The sequence below is a fragment of the Nematolebias whitei genome, chromosome 9 (assembly GCF_014905685.2).
Source record: "Nematolebias whitei isolate Nwh7 chromosome 9, NemWhi1, whole genome shotgun sequence".
In the NCBI taxonomy this organism is placed as follows: Eukaryota; Metazoa; Chordata; class Actinopteri; order Cyprinodontiformes; family Rivulidae; genus Nematolebias; species Nematolebias whitei.
The window spans coordinates 8,120,680-8,140,560 of NC_056506.1; the positions used below are offsets into that span (position 1 = coordinate 8,120,680).

Below are 19,881 nucleotides of genomic sequence, written 5' to 3' on the forward strand. Positions count from 1 at the left end.
GTGATGCGTCATGTTTTGTACGGATGTCATCTAGTTCACCGCCTCGACCGTTGTCATGTGTCGTGGGAATGTGTTCCGTGACACCCAAGGCGAGGTTTCTCGAAAAGGCTCTGAACGCGCCTGTGTGCTGCGTTCGGTCCGCGGGTCCAACTTGTGTTGAGGAGAAGTGTTTGACAGCTGATGATGCCACTGGCCCCCGCATTTGATGCCAATGCGGTGAAAAACGCGTGTCGCTCCTGCTGCGAGCGGGGTCCTGCGCTGGGCTCGCTTTGCGGTCCCGCATTTAAGCTGACGGGTGCTGAGAAGCGGTGAACGCAACTTCATCTACGCCGTGCCGTTTGAGTGAAGGCTGCGAGCCCCGCGGGAGCTCGCGTCTCCTTTTGTGGGACGCGCACCGCTCTCGCTGGGGCGAGATTGGTCACTGGGTTCGCTCAGCTGTCTCACGTTAATGCTGACGTGAGCGGCCGAGCGCTGAGGAGTGGTGAGTGAAGACTGCCCCCGCCGCGGCAGCATGAGTTTGCTTCGGTGCCACGCGTGTTGCTCTCGCTGAGAGCAAGGTGCTCCATCGACCCGACCTGCGGTCCCATATTTATGCCGCTATGAGCCGGTGAGCACCAGGGAGCTGTGTGTGCACCATCATCAACACAACGCCGTTTGGGTGAAGGCTGTTTGCGTCGCGCGAGTGCGCGTTTGACACCGCTTGGGTTAAGATCGTGCAGCTCGGGTTGACTACAAGTTGTTTCGCTTACCACTGTTGTGTTCTGTGAGCGTCTCGTCATGTCTGGAGCAGCGGTAAGTTTGAAAACCCTTATTTAAGGACACCAGCTCGTTTTTGTGGAGGATGTGTGCGCAAGCTTACAGACTGGCTAAACACAGACACTTGATCATTGAATGAAGTTTTACTCAACATTCGTGTCATCTTTACACACACCCTCCGCAGACCGTCATTTTGAATCTTTTCCCCCATGAGCTCTGGGATTTGTTGGCCCAGGGCGCCGTCTGCCGGGGATCTCTGGGAAAATGTTGGACACTCTGTTGCCGGGATGAAAAGGGCCGGTCTATGACGGCGGGGCTGCGGTGAAGCTCAGCGAGACGGCCGTGGAACGTCTTGCCACCGGCTCATTTCGTGTGGAGGATGTGAGAGGGAGCCGATGTCAAGTCATCCGAGCTGACAGACTGGCTAAAAATAGACACTTTCATCATTAAATGATGTTTTACTCCAAACTCGTGTCACCTTCACACACATCCTCCGCCAAAACCGTCATTTGCTCTGCCATTTGTTGTCCTAGAGCGCCATCTGTTGGCGGTCTTAGGGAAACGCTGAAAACTCCGTCCTCCGGCTGCGATGCGGGCCGGCAGACAGCAAAGAGGCGCACCGGTTGGGGATGAAGTCAGCTGCCTTGCAGACGGAGTGTACGTCTCTTCCCGCCTCTGAACGTGTACGCCAACAGCGTAACGTGTTGTTCGTTGTGGCCGTCTGGAATGCATGCTGGTGAGCTCAGTTGGAGAGCGGTGTCACCGTCTGGGTTACGCTAACCGGAGGTGCGGGACACTGGTCCACCTGGGCATCTTGCTCCAAGAAAGCCTCCGTCAGGCTTGGCTCCAGGGAGCACTGAGGGAATTTCCGCTCGGTGAAACCCCTGCTCTGGTGATGGGTGCGGACTGTGGAGACCGGCCCCCCTATCTACCAGGAAAGCCGGCTGTGGCCTTGTCCCCGTAAGACGTCCTGTTGGGAAACCGAGGCCAGATGGGATCAGGACGGCGAGCCGGAATGGAGCCTAGAAAAAACTTTCCCGGCGGATCATCCGAACTGGCGGGAAAGGCGCAGGACGTAAAAAAGGGTCCCTTAATGTCAGCAGCCTCCTGGGTTACACCGGGCAACCCCAGAGGGCGCCGTCGGCCGGGAGCGGTGTGATCGCCGATGCGAAACAAGGTGGGATGAGGTGAGCATTCGCTCAGCCCCCCTCCACTGACACTATGCTCTCCAGGAGGGAATGAGCAGCGGGCCTGAAGCGGGACTGCAGCTGAACGCTGCCTGTCCTGGAGAAACCTTTTGATTCGCTCCGAGGGTCGGTGATAAGAAGAAAATTACAAGATGGCGTTGTCTAGCGTGTAGCGGCCTGTCACTGAGAAATACTCCTCGGCGCTTACCTTAAAACAAGACTGCTCGTCAGCTTCTCCACGGGGAGGAGAGTTCACCAGGACGACCGGAGGTCGACGTGACGGGCCAAGCATTCTTAACAAAGGTTGGTCATCTACACAACTTTCCTTCTTTGTTCTTCTGACAGTGCTATTAGCTCGCTGAAGAAAAATGGGAGCCGATTACCTGCTCTTAACGTAATTTATACGGACCGGGTGGGGCCCACACAGCAGGTGGACGTGGACTAAATTTTTCAGTGCAATGCTTCGCATATCGGGATAAAACCCATCATCGACAGCCTTAAAGGGCGAAGCCTATATGAAATAGAACAACATTCTCCATGGGCTTCTGACTCATCTTCCGCTCATGCCGAGTCCATTTTTGAAAAATGACAAAATATAACTCCTAAAACTGTTAAAACTTGATGCCACTCCGTTTTTGTTTTTATTTCCAGAAGAAGAAGAAGTGTCTTCAGAGGTTTTTGTGTCGTTTCTTTCAGTAGTTCTTGGTGCAGCGCCACCACAGGTGAGTGGGGAATCAGGTTGGTTCGAACAAATTGGCTCGACTGCACAGTGCAGTGTGAATGGAAACGCACCAACTCAAATGTAAACAAAATGTTATGAATATTGGTCCCCAACCAAACCGAGTCTACCGGACTATCAGGTGTGAAAACAACCTCAGTCTACGACTGAAGGTGCTTCAGTAAGAGTCCAGTGTGGCATGCATGGGGTGTGATGTGTTGCTAAAGATCTGGAGCAGGATATAATATGATGTATTAAACAGCAGCCTGAACATGAGTCTGTTGTGAGCAGATGGTTATGAATATAGCAGCTTAAAGGCAAGAAATCAGCAGCATGGATAATCAGCAGCACAGATGAAGTGACAGTCCCAATTTAAGTGGTATTACAGTGATTTTTCTGGATTCATGAGTCTAACAGCTTCAGGGTAGAAGCTGTTCCTCAGTCTAGTGGTTCTGCACTTAATGCTCCTCAACCTCCTGCCAAAGGGGAGCGGGGCAAAAAACTGTGTGTTGGGTGAGTGGGGGCCTTCATGATGCAGGTGACCCTCTTCCTGCATCTGGAGGTGTAGATGTCTGTGATGGTGGGGAGACTGACTCCAACACTCTTCTGTGCAGCCTTCACCACTCTCTGCAAAGCTTTTCTTTCTGCAGCTGTGAAGCCTCCATGCCACACGTTGATGCTGGAGCACAGGATGCTCTCCACTGCAGACCTGTAGAAGGAGGTGAGGACTGAGCTTCCCAGTCCAGCTCGCCTCAAATGTCTGAGGAAATAGTCTCTGATGAGCTTTCTTGATCAGGCTGGTGGTGTTGTTACCACAGCTGAGGTTGTCATTCAGGTACACACCCAAGTACTTGTAGCTGGAGACCACTTCCACCACAGATCCTCCTATGTTCGGGTGTGTGTGTGTGTGTTTAGGTGTGTTTGTTCCGTCTGAAGTTCACGACCATCTCCTTCATTTTCACATTTATGTGAAGGTTGTTCTTCCTGCACCAGCTCTACAGGTTTTCCACCTCCTGCCTGTAGATTCAAGTTTGACAAACAAATCAACTCTGTTCTGCAGAAAAGCTTCTTCCAACTCAGACAGGTAGCTAAGCTCAAGTCAGTATTGTCCAGACCCGACCTTGAGAAACTAGTCCATGCCTTTGTCACGACCCGATTGGACTATTGCAATGCACTCTTTGCTCGGGTCAGCCAGGCCTCCATCTCACGTCTTCAGCTCGTCCAGAATGCTGATGCTCGGCTTTTAACTGGAACTCGTAGGTCTGAACATATTACACCAGTTCTGTCCTCCCTTCACTGGCTCCCTGTTCATTCTAGGATAGTCTTGAAAATTCTTCTGTTGACCTCCAAATGCTTAAATGGCCTCACATCCCTTTACCTCTCTGAGCTACTGGAACCATACGTTCCCCTTCGGGCCCTGAGATCATCTGATCAGCTGCTTTTGGCTGTTCCTAAAACAAGACTGAAGCTCAGAGGAGATCGGGCTTTTTCAGTCATGGGCCCCAAACTCTGGAACAACCTGCTCCCCAACATTAGGCAGGCCACCTCTCTTCCTCACTTCAAATTCCTGCTAAAAACACATCTGTTCTCACAGGCATTTCACACAGTGTAAATTGATTTAGTGTTTTTTGTTCTGTGATCGGGCAGCACGGTGGCGCAACTGGTAGAGCTGCTGCCTCTCAGCGAGCAGGTCCCTGGTTCAAACCCCGGTCCAGGGGCCTTCTGGGTGGAGTTTGCATGTTCTCTCCGTGCATGCGTGGGTTTTCTCCGGGTACTCCGGTTTCCTCCCACAGACCAAAAACATGCATGTTAGGCTGATTGGTAACTAAATTGTCTCTAGGTGTGAGTGAGAGAGTGAATGATTGTTTGTCTCTATGTGGCCCTGCGATGGACTTGCGACCCGTCCAGGGTGTACCCCGTCCCTCGCAAAGTGATTGCTGGACATGGGCACCAGCGACCCCCGTGACCCAAAATGGAACAAACGGGTAAAGATAATGGATGGATGGATGTTCTGTGATCTTATGTTTTAAATGCTTTTTATTAATTCTTCAGTTATTATTATTAGTGTATTGTATTTTTTTTCTCTTTTACTCCCATTGTTGTTGTTGTTGTTGTTGTTGTTGTTGTTGTTGTTGTTAAGCACTTTGATAGCAGGTTCTGTTTTAAATGTGCTCATAAATAAAATCAACGACTTGACTAGATGGACACATTGTTTGTGATTCATCCCACCATCACTGTATCGTCTGCAAACGTTACCATGTGACAGCCTGGATGGGTAGGTGCACAGTCATACGTGAGCAGAATGAACAGGAGGGGGCTCAACACACAGCCCTGGGGGTAGCCAGTGCCGAGGGTTATGGTAAAGGAGGAGAAGTTGTGGATCCTCACAGACTGTGGCCTTTTGGTTTAGAAATCCAGGACCCAGTTGCATAGGGAGGGAATTAGTCCTAGTGTGAATAGTTTGTCCATCAGGGTCTGGGGAATCATGGTGTTGAAGGTCAGTGTGAAGTCCAGTAGCCGTGTGCTGTCACTTATGTTACAAACACAGGTGCAGCTTCTGTCTGTCTGTCTGTCTGTGTCTGTGTGTGTGTGTGTGTGTGTGTGTGTGTGTGTGTGTGTGTGTGTGTACAAGTGGCTTATATTCTGGTGTGCTCTATAGACTGGCAATTATGGTAATATAAGCTTTATAAATGACTTGTTTCTACATTCTAATATGTATCTGGGAAATATATAAACTCACCAGTGTGATTGTACACCACGTCCGTGATAGACATCATATTCCATTCTGTTCTTAGTTTCTCAACCAGGGCCCCCACATCCTCCCAGGTATAGCTAGTGCCCTTTGGGCTGAACTCAGGGCTGAAGGTTAGCTGGTCAGCTAAGGAGTAACAGGACCTGGACTCTCCTAAGGTCTGCAGAGGAGTGAAGTGGATCATGTTGTACCCTGTAAGAGATAAATCTGTCAGCCTTAACTTTGATTATTCCTAACCATACAATAGTTTTTTGCAGTTTAAATGTAAAAAATGTGCATTTTTCAAGGGGAAAAGTATCAAATAAAGAGGCAAAATAACTATGCAGTTTACTTTAAAGTAATGTTTTAACTTGTTACAATCATGACTGACTCCTGTAGTTAGAGGGTGAGCTGGACCTTATTACAAGGAGTCCATATGAAAATACTGTCTCACAGATAATAAATATAGAATATGTAAAGGGGTGTCTTTCATATTTAACAGCTCGCGCAACTTTCTTCTTCCCGCAACAATTTCCGAGGGCTTTGGAACTGTGTAACAAACGATCCTCCAGTTTGTGACTCTGATGCAGCAGCCGCAACAATGGATGTAAAGCAGACACTTTATACCAGACAATCATGAGGGAAAAGAAATTACAATCTCTTATTATATATTTATATTATAAATGATAAATTAAATATATTAAATATAGATATTTAAGAGTTTTACGTATCAGGATATAAATAAACCAATAGAATATTTACCAAGTTCTAAGAATACTAAAATTTAACTAGAAAGTTTGTGGAGAAACTTTCATGGGGACTGCCACATGGCGGCCAATTTTAAATGTTTGATTTGACCATACTAAATAAGTATTGGGAATCGCTCTCAGCTACCACCATAACAAATTTCAACTCAATATGGAAAAAAACAATCAAAGTTATAGTATGTTTTTGTTACAAGCTATTGTGGCCATCTTGGATTTTTGATTTATTTTCAGAATGTGATGCGGAATGTTCTAAGCTATCACCACACCAAATTTAAACTCAATAGATTTATAATAGTTGTTATCATACTTTTTTCCCCTTTTAGCTAAGGCAGCCATCTTGGATATTTGATTTCCTTAGGAATGTATAAACTGGCTCTCAACTATATCCATACAAAATTTCATCTCAATATCTCAAAGAACGACTGAGTTATAGTCAATTTTGTGTTTGCTGAGGTAGCTGTGGCAGCCATCTTGAATCAAAATGGGTCAAAATGTTAACCATTTCTAGAGATACATCTGATGATTACTTTGTGAGTTTCAACCAAATCCAACAAGTTGTTTAAGAGATATGTTGCTAACAGAGAGACCATCTAAGTTTACATGTTTTTCTAAATGTGTGCTCCTCAAGTCAAGTCAGAGGTGTGTGTAGGCAGGGCACAGTGACAGCTGCATGAAGAAAGTGGGAAAATATTGGCTCAGACAAACAGCTGCTGTGTAAAAACTTTAAGGTCTTTTGAAGAAAGAACACATATTTACAGCACTATACAGGTGTTGGTCATAAAATTAGAATATCATAAAAAAGTTGATTTATTTCAGTAATTCAATTCAAAAAGTGAAACATGTATATTATATTAATTCATTACACACAGACTGATATACAAACCGGATTCCAAAAAAGTTGGGACACTAAACAAACTGTGAATAAAAACTGAATGCAATGATGTGGAGATGGCAAATGTCAATTTTATTCGTAATATAACATAGATGACAGATCAAAAGTTTAATCTGAGTAAAAGTAACATTTTAAAGGAAAAATATGTTGATTCAAAATTTCAGTGTCAACAAATCCACAAAAAGTTGGGACAAGTAGCAATAAGTGGCTGGCAAAAGGAAATTGAGCATATAACGAACAGCTGGAAGACCAACTGACACTAATTAGGTCAATTTACAACATGATTGGGTATAAAAAGAGCTTCTCAGAGTGTCAGTGTCTCTCAGGAGCCAAGATGGTAAGAGGATCACCAATTCCACCATTGTTGCGCAGAAAGATAGTGCAACAATACCAGAATGGTGTTACCCAACGTAAAATAGCAAAGACTTATAAGTTTTCATCATCAACCGTGCATAACATCATCAAAAGATTCAGAGAATCTGGAAGAATCGCTGTGCGTAAGGGTCAAGGCCGTAAAACTCTACCGGATGCTCGTGATCTCCGGGCCCTTAAACGTCACTGCACCTCAAACAGGAATGCCACTGTCAAGGAAATAACAGAATGGGCTCAGGAATACTTCCAGAAAGCATCGTCAGTGAGCACAATCCACCGTGCCATCCGCCGTTTCCAGCTGAAACTCTACAGTGCAAAGAGAAAGCCATTTCTAAGCAAGTTCCACAAGCTCAGACGTTTGCACTGGGCCAAGGGTCATTTAAAATGGAGTGTGGCAAAATAGAAGACTGTTCTGTGGTCAGATGAGTCACGATTTGAAGTTCTTTATGGAACACTGGGACGCCATGTCATCCGGACCAGAGAGGACAAGGATAGCCCAAGTTGTTACAACGATCCGTTCAGAAGCCTGCATCACTGATGGTATGGGGTTGCATGAGCACTTGTGGCATGGGCAGCTTGCATGTCTGGAAAGGCACCATTAATGCAGAGAACTATGTTCAGGTTCTAGAACAACATATGCTCCCATCTAGACGTCATCTCTTTCAGGGAAGACCCTGCATTTTTCAACACGATAATGCCAGACCACATTCTGCAGCAATCACAACATCATGGCTACGTAGCAGAAGGATCCAGGTACTGAAATGGCCAGCCTGCAGTCCAGATCTTTCACCTAGAGAACATTTGGCACATCATAAAGAGGAAGGTGCGACAAAGAAGGCCTAAGAAAATTGAACAGTTAGAGGCCTGTATTAGACATGAATGGGAGAGCATTCCTATTTCTAAACTTGAGAAACTGGTCTCCTCTGTCCCCAGACGTCTGTTTGAGTGTTGTAAGAAGAAGGGGGGATGCCACACAGTGGTAAAAATGGACTTGTCCCAACTTTTTTGGGATTTGTTGACGCCATGAAATTTGGAAACAACAGATTTTTCCCTTAGAACGATACATTCTCTCACTTTAAACTTTTGATCTGTGATTTGTGTTCTATTCTGAATAAAATATTAGATGTTGGCACCTCCACATCATTGCATTCAGTTTTTATTCACAATTTTAGTGCCCCAACTTTTTTGGAATCCAGTTTGTATTTCAAATGTTTATTTCTTTTAATGTTGATGATTATAACTGACAACTACTGAAAACCCAAAATTCAGTATCTCAGAAAATTAAAATATTATTTAAGACCAATTAAAAAAAAAAGATTTTTAGAAATGTTGGCCAAATGAAAAGTATGAATATGTAAAGTATGAGCATGTTCAGCACTCATTACTTAGTTGGGGCTCCTTTTGCCTGGATTACTGTAGCAATGCGGCATGGCATGGAGTCGATCAGTCTGTGGCACTGCTCAGGTGTCATGAGAGCCCAGGTTGCTCTGATAGTGGCCTTCAGCTCTTCTGAATTGTTGGCTCTGGTGTATCGCATCTTCCTCTTCACAATACCCCATAGATTTTCTATGGGGTTAAGGTCAGGCGAGTTTGCTGGCCAATTAAGAACAGGGATACCATGGTCCTTAAACCAGGTACTGGTAGCTTTGACACTGTGTGCAGGTGCCAAGTCCTGCTGGAAAATGAAATATGCATCTCCATAAAGTTGGTCAGCAGCAGGAAGCATGAAGTGCTCTAAAGCTTCCTGGTAGACGGCTATGTTGGCCTTGGACCTCAGAAAACACAGTGGACCAACACCAGCAGATGACATGGCCGTCCAAACCATCACTGACTGTGGAAACTTGACAATGGACCTCAAGCAACGTGGATTCTGTGCCTCTTCTCTCTTCCTCCAGACTCTGGGATCTTTATTTCCAAAGGAAATGCAAAATTTACTTTCATTAGAGAACATAATTTTGGACCACTCAGAACCAGTCTCAGGCGAGATGCTTCTGATGATGTCTCTTGTTCAAGAGTGGCTTGGCACAAGGAATGCGACAGCTGAAACCCATGTCTTGCATATGTCTGTACGTGGTGGTTCTTGAAGCCATGACTCCTATTGATTTAGATAACTATCTGACTTTCTAACTGGTGTTCTGTTCCAATATGATCGGGTTTCGATTTTAGGTGACTTTAATATCCACGTGTGCTGCCCAGATAAACCATTAGCTCAGGACTTTCTAGACCTCATCCAGTCCTTTAACTTTGTTCAGAGTGTTGTTGGTCCGACTCACCAGCAGGGCCACACTCTAGACTTAGTTTTAACATATGGTTTGTCTGTTTCTGATTTAGAAATTGGAGACACTGTTTGTTCCGACCACAAACCGGTTTTATTCAACACCTCATTGATTTGTGAACCTGCACCTCCCCCCACACCTAAGCCCTGTAGGATTTTTAACCCTTCCACCGCCACACTCTTCTCTTCCATCTTTGCTGGTAATTCTGTTTCAGACTCTGAACTCTCTGCGGGTCTTACTACAAAGGAGTTGCTTTCTCAGCATCAGGAGGCGGGTGTACAGATCCTGGACTCAGTCGCCCTGTTAAAGCTCAGGAATCGAAAACGCACGCCCCACCCTTGGGTTAATGAGACTACACGAGGGGCAAGACGCTTGTGCAGAAGAGCTGAACATCGATGGAAAAAAGATAAACTTCAGGTGTCTTTTGAGATGTTAAAAACATGTTGGAAAGCCTATCAGACCACCGTTAAACAGGAGAAAAACAAATATTTCTCAAAAATTATCAACTCAAACAGTTACAACCCCCGCGTTCTTTTCAACACCATTAACACCATTCTAAACGTGCCTCAGTCTGCCACCATTGAGGCCTCTGACACCTGTAATAAGTTTGTCAGGCATTTTGTTGAAAAGGTTGAGTCGATTAGGTCATCAATTCCACACTCCACAGCCGACCCTTCAGTTCTTGTCCTCTGCTCAGCAGTCTTCAGTCACTTTGACCCCATCTCACACTCATTTTTAATTGAGGTCGTTGGTCACATGAAAACAGGTTAAACAGGTTCTACCGTCAACTGGACCCTCTGTTCTTGCCATTATTAACAGCAGTTTGGCTACAGGTGTGGTCCCCAATGTTTTAAAACATGCAGTGGTAACTCCATTAATTAAAAAACCCAGACTTGACCCTGCAGCTTGTTCAAACTTCAGGCCAATCTCAAAACTTCCATTTCTTTCTAAAATCTTGGAGAAAATAGTTTTTAGTCAACTAAACAAGTTTTTGAATGGAATTTTTTAGATTTTTCAGTCAGGATTTAAACAACTGCACAGCACTGCGACAGCTTTAGTAAGGGTCTGTAATGACATTCTGCTAGCGAATGACTCTGGTCAGTCTGTGATCCTGGTACTCCTCGACCTTACCGCTGCATTTGACACTGTTGATCACAGCATCCTTATGTCATGGCTAGAACACTGGGTTGGGATTACAGGGGTGGCACTAGAATGGTTCCGTTCGTATCTGGGTGACAGGAGTTTCTGTGTTAACTTTGACAATCATTTTTCTGCTTCTGTCCCTCTTTCCTGTGGGGTCCCACAAGGCTCCATTCTTGGACCCCTTCTGTTCTCATTGTATCTGCTCCCCTTGGGGTCAATCCTGAGGAAACATGGTATTTCGTTTCACTGTTACGCCGATGATTCTCAGATCTACCTGCCTTTAAAACCAAACAGTTCCTGCTCCATCCACCCTTTGCTAAAATGTCTTGATGACATCAAGACTTGGATGGCTGCAAACTTCTTGAGTTTTAATGATCAGAAGATTGAGGTCATTGTGTTTAACCCAAGCTCTACCACTGTCACTGATCCTGTAAACCTGCACTCCCTTCAGCCTCATCTAAAGCAGTCGGTTACCAATCTCGGGGTAGTGTTAGACTCGGACTTTAAGTTTAATAAACAGATCAACTCTGTTCTACAAAAAAGCTTCTTTCAGCTAAGGCAAATAGCAAAGCTTAAGTCTGTTCTGTCCAGATCTGACCTTGAAAAAGTAGTCCATGCATTTATTACTACCCGGCTGGACTACTGTAACTCACTTTATGTTGGGGTTAGTCAGGTTTCACTTTCACGTCTCCAGCTCGTCCAAAATGCTGCAGCTCGGCTTTTAACAGGAACTCGTAGGTTTGAGCACATTACTCCGGTTCTGTCCTCTCTTCACTGGCTTCCTGTACGTGTCAGAGTTGATTTTAAATCTAGTTTAGATTTTAGATCTAGTTTTTCATTGATGCCGATTTTGTTTATGCTTTTGTTATTATTCCTATTTAACACAAGGTCATCTGATCTGATTTAGTATTTCATTGTTTCTGACTGAGTTTATGCTTTTTGTTATTATTTCCTTGACTTTTGACAACGCGATCTGATTTAGTATTTCATTGTTTCTAATTGTTTTTGGTTTTATATTTTTATTCCATGTGCTGTAAATATATCTTGCTACTTTTTATTTGATGATGTGATATTTTTGTTAAGCACTTTGGTAACAGTTTCTGTTTTAAATGTGCTCTATAAATAAATCTGACTTGACTTGGCTTGACTACTGCAGTCCACTCTTTGTGAATCTACCCCACATTTTGGAATGGGTTTTGTTTCACAATCCTCTCCAGGGTGCGGTTAACACTATTGCTTGTACACTTTTTTTTACCACATCGATTCCTTCCCTTTGCCTCTCTATTAATGTGCTTGGACCTAGAGCTCTGTTAACAGCTAGCCTCTTTAGCAATGGCCTTTTGTGTCTTGCCCTCCTTGTGCAAGGTGTCAACGGCCATCTTTTGGACAAGTGTCAAGTCAGCAGTCGTCCCCATGAATGAGTAGCCTACAGAATTAGACTGAGAGACCATTTAAAGGCTTTTGCAGGTGTTTTGAGTTAATTAGCTGATTAGAGTGTGGCACCAAGTGTCTCTAATATTGAACCTTTTCACAATATTCTAATTTTCTGAGATACTGAGTTTTGGATTTTCATTAGTTGTCAGTTATAATCATCAACATTAAAAGAAATAAACAGTTGAAATATATCAGTCTGTGTGTAATGAATTAATATAATACACAAGTTTCACTTTTTGAATAGAATGACTGTGTAGAGGAAAGGGTTCCTCAGATCGTTGAATTTTTATTAGTAATATTATTCTGAAGGGGCAAAACTTGCTTTCCGGTTCTGAAGCAAGAAATTATTAAATCAGACTCAAGTTTCGTGCTTTAATGAGTTCTTTTCTCATGTTTAAAGGGCATTCAAATCAGTTAATACACACAGATATGCCAAAATAATCACAAATTTAGTTGATTTGATGTATTTTATTACAAAAATAATAATCTGTGATATGTCTGATGAAGATTATGCATAAAAATTAATACACAAATGAATAACAAAATAGGGCAGCACGGTGGCGCAACTGGTAGAGCTGCTGCCTCTCAGCGAGAAGGTCCTTGGTTCAAACCCCGGTCCAGGGGCTTTTCTGGGTGGAGTTTGCATGTTCTCTCCGTGCATGCATGGGTTTTCTCCGGGTGCTCCAGTTTCCTCCCACAGACCAAAAACATGCATGTTAGGCTGATTGGTAACTCTAAATTGTCCCTAGGTGTGAGTGAGGGAGTGAATGATTGTTTGTCTCGTTTGTCTCTATGTGTCCCTGTGATGGACTTGCGACCCGTCCAGGGTGTACCCCGCCCCTCGCACAGTGATTGCTGGACATGGGCACCAGCGACCCCCGTGACCCAAAATGGAATAAACGGGTAAAGATAATGGATGGATGGATGAATAACAAAATAGCTTTGTATCAAAAGACTACTTGATTATTCAAATCAGTGGAACTTTAAAAAAAAGCAGATTTTGGACTAGTTCTGTTTGTGGAGTAGTTGAAATTGTGTCTAAATTAACTGTGGTGTATATCAAGCAATATTATTGTGATGTATGATCACCAGAAAGGCATTAAAGGTCTCTTGTCTACCAGAATGAGATGGTCAGAATGGTCCAACAGCTGCTTAAAAATGGTACCAGTCCAGATGTTCTGGTGACTGAGAGGCTGAGTCTCCCACACAGTTCATCTGTCATCTTGTAGGGACAAGGGTCCATATGGGAGTCAGCTGGGATTTCCCCACTCTGCGGTTTGATGGCTCTGGTAACAAATCTCAGGTTAATGCCAGGTTCTGCTTCTGGTTCTCTTCCTTCCCAGGACATCTCACTAGGAGGAAGTTTCTTCTCTGAAGTTTGCTCGAAGTTCAGAGTCAGAGTCAGAGTTTCTTTGTCATTCGCACCTCATGTGGTACATGTGGTGGAGCGAAATTATGTACACGGGGTCCCAGGGGGTTCAATGCTTGAAGAAGATGTGTTGAAGAAGATGTGATGAAGCACAAGTGAAGAAGTATATATAGAAGTGAAACTTAACTTAACTGTCTGTGTGTTACAGACTGACTTTGGTCCACACCTCAGAAGAGGGAGTGGTCCTAACTCTTTGTCCTGTTTTATAAAATCACAGTCCATTTTCTCTGTCTGCCTTTAAAAAGTCACTCTTATTTTAAAAGGAGAAAAATAAAACATGATTTTCTTAAAGAGATTACTTAAAACACACATTTTCATAAATAAACATTCAAATATGACATATTTTGAAATAACATGCAATGTTCATCTAAAGGTGTCGCTGTTCATCTCCTGGAAAGAAAATGTCATGAAACAAAGGTTTCTTTAAATGTTATCTTCATGGGAAACATTCTGGGAGTAATACTCTTTTTTGATAAAAGTTAAAGTCTTGGCAGATGTTTCACTTCAAGGTTGTTTGAACCAAACTCATTAAAACGATCTGTCCGTTTCATGTGAAATGAGTTCATATTGGAAGTGGTTAACACAGTGACAGTTTTTTTTTATATACATTCACATTAGTGTCAACTAAGGAGTTTGTGAGCTGAGTTGAACACCTGTAAAATAAAGTCTGCTTGTTCCCAAGGGAATAGATGCATCTTATTTTAAACAGTTCAAAACACAAAACACATGAATGATGTTTGTTTAAGATGAGGTGACTGTTTCTGTTTAAATTGAGGTGAACTGTTTCTGAGGTGGTGTACAACTGAAATAAATAAACTTTTTAATGATATTCCAATTTTATGACCAGCACCTGTTTTTAAGAGATATGACGAGTTAAAAACACTCCTCACAATGTGATCTGTGGGCTAAATTAAAACACAGCAGAGATTGGGCTTATGCTGTGGCAGCCCCCTCACTCCCCCAGACTCTGGACCAACCTGTCCTCACAGACTCTGGACCAACTTGCCCCCACCCCCAGACTCTGGACCAACCTGTCCCCCACCCCCCTGACTCTGGAACAATCTGCCCATAGATATTCATTCTGCAGAGTCCTACAGTCTTTTAAACCCCACCTAAAAACTCACTTCCTGCACTGGCTGTTGACACGTGTTTGGTTTGAATTGAACCTCTGAGGTTATTTTATTGTTTTAGTTTGTTCTTAGCCCATTTTATTATACTTGTGTTTTTAATGTTTGATCTTTCATTTATTTTATTGCTGATTTTCTGTTTGTGAAGCATTTTGGTCAACATTGTTGTTTTTAGATGTGCTATATAAATAAAGCTGACATTGATGTTTACTTTAATTTTTATTTAAATAAAGGAAAGCTAGTGCAGAAAATTGTCTTTTTATGTAAAAAACTTTATGCCAAAAAGAAATCCGTCCATCCTTTCATTTTTCATTAAAAGGTGTCCAATTTTTGAAGGTGTTCAGTGTTGAAGTTGTAAAATGCATACAATTTTAAAAAATATATATTACCAAAAATGTCAAAAGAGGAAAAGGGGGGGAAAAAAATAATCCTTCCATTATCTTCCACTTGTTCCGAAGTCGGGTCGAGGGGGCAGGAGCTTGAGCAGGGAAGCCAAGACATCTCTCTCCACAGCCACCTCTTCCAGCTCTTCTGGGAGGATTCCAAGACATTCCCAGGCTGCTCCAGTGAGAGCTGAAGATCAAGGCACGATGACGCCAACAGGACCATAACATCTGCAAAGAGCAGAGATGGGATCCTGAGGCCACCGAACCAGAAAACCTCCACCCACTGGCTGCACCAAGAAATTCTGTCCATAAAAGTTATGAACAGATTCGGTGATAACGGGCAGCCATGGCGGAGTCCAACTCCCACCCTGAAGGGGTCAGACTTACTGCTGGCAATGCGAACCAAGTTCTTGCACCGCTTGTGTAGGGACCGAACAGCCCGTAGCAACAGGCCCCCAATCCCATATTCAAGGAGCACTCCCCACAGTGTACCCCGAGGAACACGGTTGAATGCCTTCTCGAAATCCACAAAACACATGTAGACAGGATGGGCAAATTCCCATGACGCCTCGAGGACCCTAGTGAGGGTAAAGAGTTGATCCAGTGTTCCATGGCCAGGACGGAACCCACATTGTTCCTCCTGGATCTGAGGTTCAACCAATAATCGGACTCGCTTCTCCAGTACCCCTGAATAGACCTTACCAGGGAGGCTGAGGAGAGTGATGTCTCTATAATTGGTGTACACCCTTCGGTCCCCCTTTTTTGAAGAGGGGAACCACCACCCCAGTCTGCCAATCCAGTGGCACTGCCCTTGATGTTCACGCGATGTTGCAAAGGCGTGTCAACCAAGACAACCCCGAAACATCCAAAGCCTTAATCAGGGTGAATCTCATTCACTCCTGGAGCCCTGCCGCCTCGGAGCTTTTTAACTACCTCAGCGACCTCAGCCACAGTTATGGACGGATCAACCCCAAAGTCCACTGACTCAGCTTCCTCCATGGAAGACGTGCTGGTGGGATTGAGAACGTCAGAGAGGTATTCCTTCCACGTCCCGACGACATCACTGGTTGAGGTCAACAGCAGCCCACCTTCACTGAATAGAGTGTTAGCAAAGTGCTGTTTTACCCTCCTTAGCCATCTGATGGTTTGCCAGAATCTCCTCGGAGCCGACCGAAAGTAGTTATTCAAAATAATAATAATGAAAAGTAAAAAATGTGCAGGATCATTGTAGAACCCTTTGATGCTTAAAGCTACAATCTCACCTGACTCCTTGGCCACTCTCAGTTTATCTGTCCAGTCATCCAAATGTCCCAAACATTTGGACAGGTATGTCTGGATGGTGATGCAGTCCAATGGGAGGACATGATTGTCTGGTCCAACACGAAGGACAGGGTCAACAACAATATATCCTCCTCCTAACCTCTCCTCTCCTCTGTGGGGAAAGAAAAAACACCACATTTAGCACAAAAACTAAAGCCAAACTCAAGTCAGTCGTTACAGCAGAAACCTTAGCTATACAAAGGGCTTCTCGTAACAAACAAAAACACAGTTAAAATAATGCAACAGGAAATAAAGCTATTGAAATAGATGAAACGTAGAACTAGCACAGTAAATGTTATGATCTGCTCCACTAGAATTATAGGCCAAAAAAGGTAGGAGTGTTTAAGGAGCAGAATAAAATGTTCAACAGTCTGGAAAAATGTGATGTGTAGAGGCAGCCTGATCAACAGAGTCGGGCCACCACTAAAATATTCTGCCACCTCTAGTCCTTAGTCTGGGTTCAGAGATAGTCTTCAGAGCTTTGTGCTCTGGCTGGCGAAGAAGCCTGCAGTGGTTCTGATTGGGTTCCCAGCAATTCGTGTAAGCAAAAGTCCCTGACTTGTCTCTGAGTAAATACTGAAATTCCAGGAGAGATCGCAGTCATTGGAAATGCTTATGATGTTGCGTGATGGAAAAATTATTTAATGTAGCAGTGAGTGATGTAATGTTTAGCCTACGGTACGTGCATACAGCAATCATCCCTAATGATTGAATATATGATTAAATATACTACCGGTATATAACATCAGAAACTAAAGTCAACTCAGCCAGTCTGTAAGAATCCTACAGTAGTCCCTCGTTTATCACACACAGATGATCCGTACCCTGAAGACTCACGATAAGTGAAAAACCGTGAAGTAGAAATAGTAGAACAAGTAGTAAGTAGTAGTTTATTTTAGTATTGATACACATATATATTTATATATATATACATACAAATATATATACGTATATGTACAGTGAGGAAAATAAGTATTTGAACACCCTGCGACTTTGCAAGTTCACCCACTTAGAAATCATGGAGGGGTCTGAAATTTTCATCTTAGGTGCATGTCCAACGTGAGAGATGTAATCTAAAAAAAAAATCTGGAAATCACAATGTATGATTCTTTAATAATTTATTTGTGTGTTAATGCTGCAAATAAGTATTTGAACACCTGTGAAAATCAATGTTAATATTTGGTAGCCTTTGTTTGCAATTACAGAGGTCAAACATGACATTTTTATGACATTTTTTTCCAAGATGGCACCGGTGTGTAGGGCTGCCCGTCTCTCGCTCTCTGCTTGTATTTTATTTTTGTTATTTTTACAATGGTTTGTGCAGTGTGCCGAGTCATATTTTCAGTATGATCGTCGGGCACTTTTGGAGCTCCGTACTTTTGCTGAAATTCCCGCGGAGTTTTTGAACAGCGGCCAGCACTCTCCCCCACCGGTCCTATCTGAGATTCCTGCGTTCCTTCTGCGTGACCCTGGCCTTTCTCCATGGAGGAAACGTCGCAGACGTCGTGGGAAGCGTGCAGGGATTTTGGTGAAACTGAGGCAAAGTGTGGATTATTCTAACAGGACTCGCTCTGGATCTGATCATCTCCTCTCTGACCCGTGGTGCTCCCGGGGCCCGGCTGCTGGCCAGCTGCCCGCGCGCTCAGTCCATGGAAACACCTGGAGTTGTTTACCTGTGCGCCGCACCAGCAGACCAGGAGGAGCTGTTCTTCATAACCTGCGCCCGCTGGCGCGCGCGTCTCCCTCCACGGCTGTGCCTGTGTCGGACAATATCAGGATGTGTTTAATCAACGCAAGGTCTGTTTCCAACAAGACGTTTATCCTCAATGACTTTTTTAAAGATGAGGAGTTGGATTTTCTGTTCGTCACAGAATCTTGGATTTCTGATGGTGAGTCCAGCGCCCTGGTGGAACTACTTCCTCCGGACTGTGTATGTTTCAACGCCCCGCGGCCATCAGGTCGGCGCGGGGGGGGATTATTAACAGTTTTTAAAGCAAACTTTGCGTGTAAACAGTTGTCCATCCCGGTGTCCTGCGCCAGCTTCGAGCTGAGCGCCTTTGAACTTGGACACTCTCCTCCGGTCCTGTGTGCGCTCATCTACCGCCCACCTCGTTCTAAGGACTTCATAAATGAATTCTCTGACTTTTTGGCTGATATCACTCAGAGATACACTCACTTTTTGCTTATTGGTGACTTTAATTTGCATGTGTGTTGTCAGGAGCAGCCCTTAGTGAAGGACTTTCTGGATTTATTGGACTCTTTTGGCTTAGCTCAGCAGGTGAGCGGCCCCACCCAGGAACATGGTCACACGCTGGACCTTGTTTTAACACGCGATGTCTCTGTTTCTAATTTGAAAATCGGTGACAATGTTTTTTCAGATCACATGCCTGTATTGTTTGACTTCACCCCCCCCCTTGTCATACTGCTAAGACGTGCGTTCCTGCACGTACGCGTTCCATTAACCGTTTCACTGCTGCTCGTTTTAATGAAGGTTTTAATTCTGAGAGGATCGAACAGTTCCCGGTGTCTCCTACCACTGAGGAGCTAACCTCTCAGTTCAACTCTGCCTGTTTAGATGTTCTGGACCATGTTGCTCCCCTTAAGACCAGAAAAACGAAACTTAAATCAGAGCCTTGGCTGAATGACGTCACACGAGCCGTTAGGCGGCAGTGTCGCAGAGCTGAACGAAAGTGGAGGAAGGACAGGCTCCAGGTGTCTTTTCAAATGTTAAGGGAGAGTTGGCGTCACTATCAGAAAACCGTTAAAGCTGCCAAATGTAAATTCTTTTCTGATTTAATTGTCTCCAACTCCCACAACCCCCGAGTTCTTTTCTCCACCCTGAACTCAGTTCTACACCTCAGTGAGCCTTCACCTCTGGAAGCCTCAACTGAGCTGTGTGAGAACTTCCTCCATTTCTTTTTAGAAAAAGTGGCAAACACCCGGGCACTCATTTCTCCACCAGCTCATGATCTGTCCATCCCATCTCAGTGTGTGGCTGTGTTTGACCACTTTGAGCCCATCTCTCTGTCCTCTCTGGAGCAGGTAATGTGCAGCATGAAACCATCTGGTTCCCCCTTTGATGTGGTCCCCCCTGGACTACTAAAGGAAGTTTTTCCTACCCTGGGTCCTTTTATCCTCACTATTCTGAATAGCAGTTTATCCTCAGGTGTGGTGCCAAAGACTTTAAACATGCTGCTGTCCAGCTCCTCCTGAAAAAACCTAACCTTGACCCCTCAGTCATGTCCAACTTCCGGCCTGTCTCCAGACTCCCATTCACCTCTAAACTACTGGAAAAAATTGTGGAGTCTCAGTTGAAACAGTTTTTGGGGGATCACGCTATCCT

General features: G+C 44.2%; 1 protein-coding gene across 1 annotated transcript in view; it reads right to left on the minus strand.

Annotated features, from left to right (window-relative positions):
- The window catches only part of agla (amylo-alpha-1, 6-glucosidase, 4-alpha-glucanotransferase a), a 355,602-nt gene that overhangs the window by 308,916 nt on the left and 26,805 nt on the right, over positions 1-19,881 (minus strand). The window contains exons 2-3 of the mRNA XM_037681985.1: positions 16,481-16,663; positions 5,402-5,605 (exon numbers count right to left, since the gene is read on the minus strand). Of these exons, the coding sequence (XP_037537913.1) occupies positions 5,402-5,605; positions 16,481-16,663 (387 nt within the window). The remainder of the gene's footprint in view (positions 1-5,401; positions 5,606-16,480; positions 16,664-19,881) is intronic.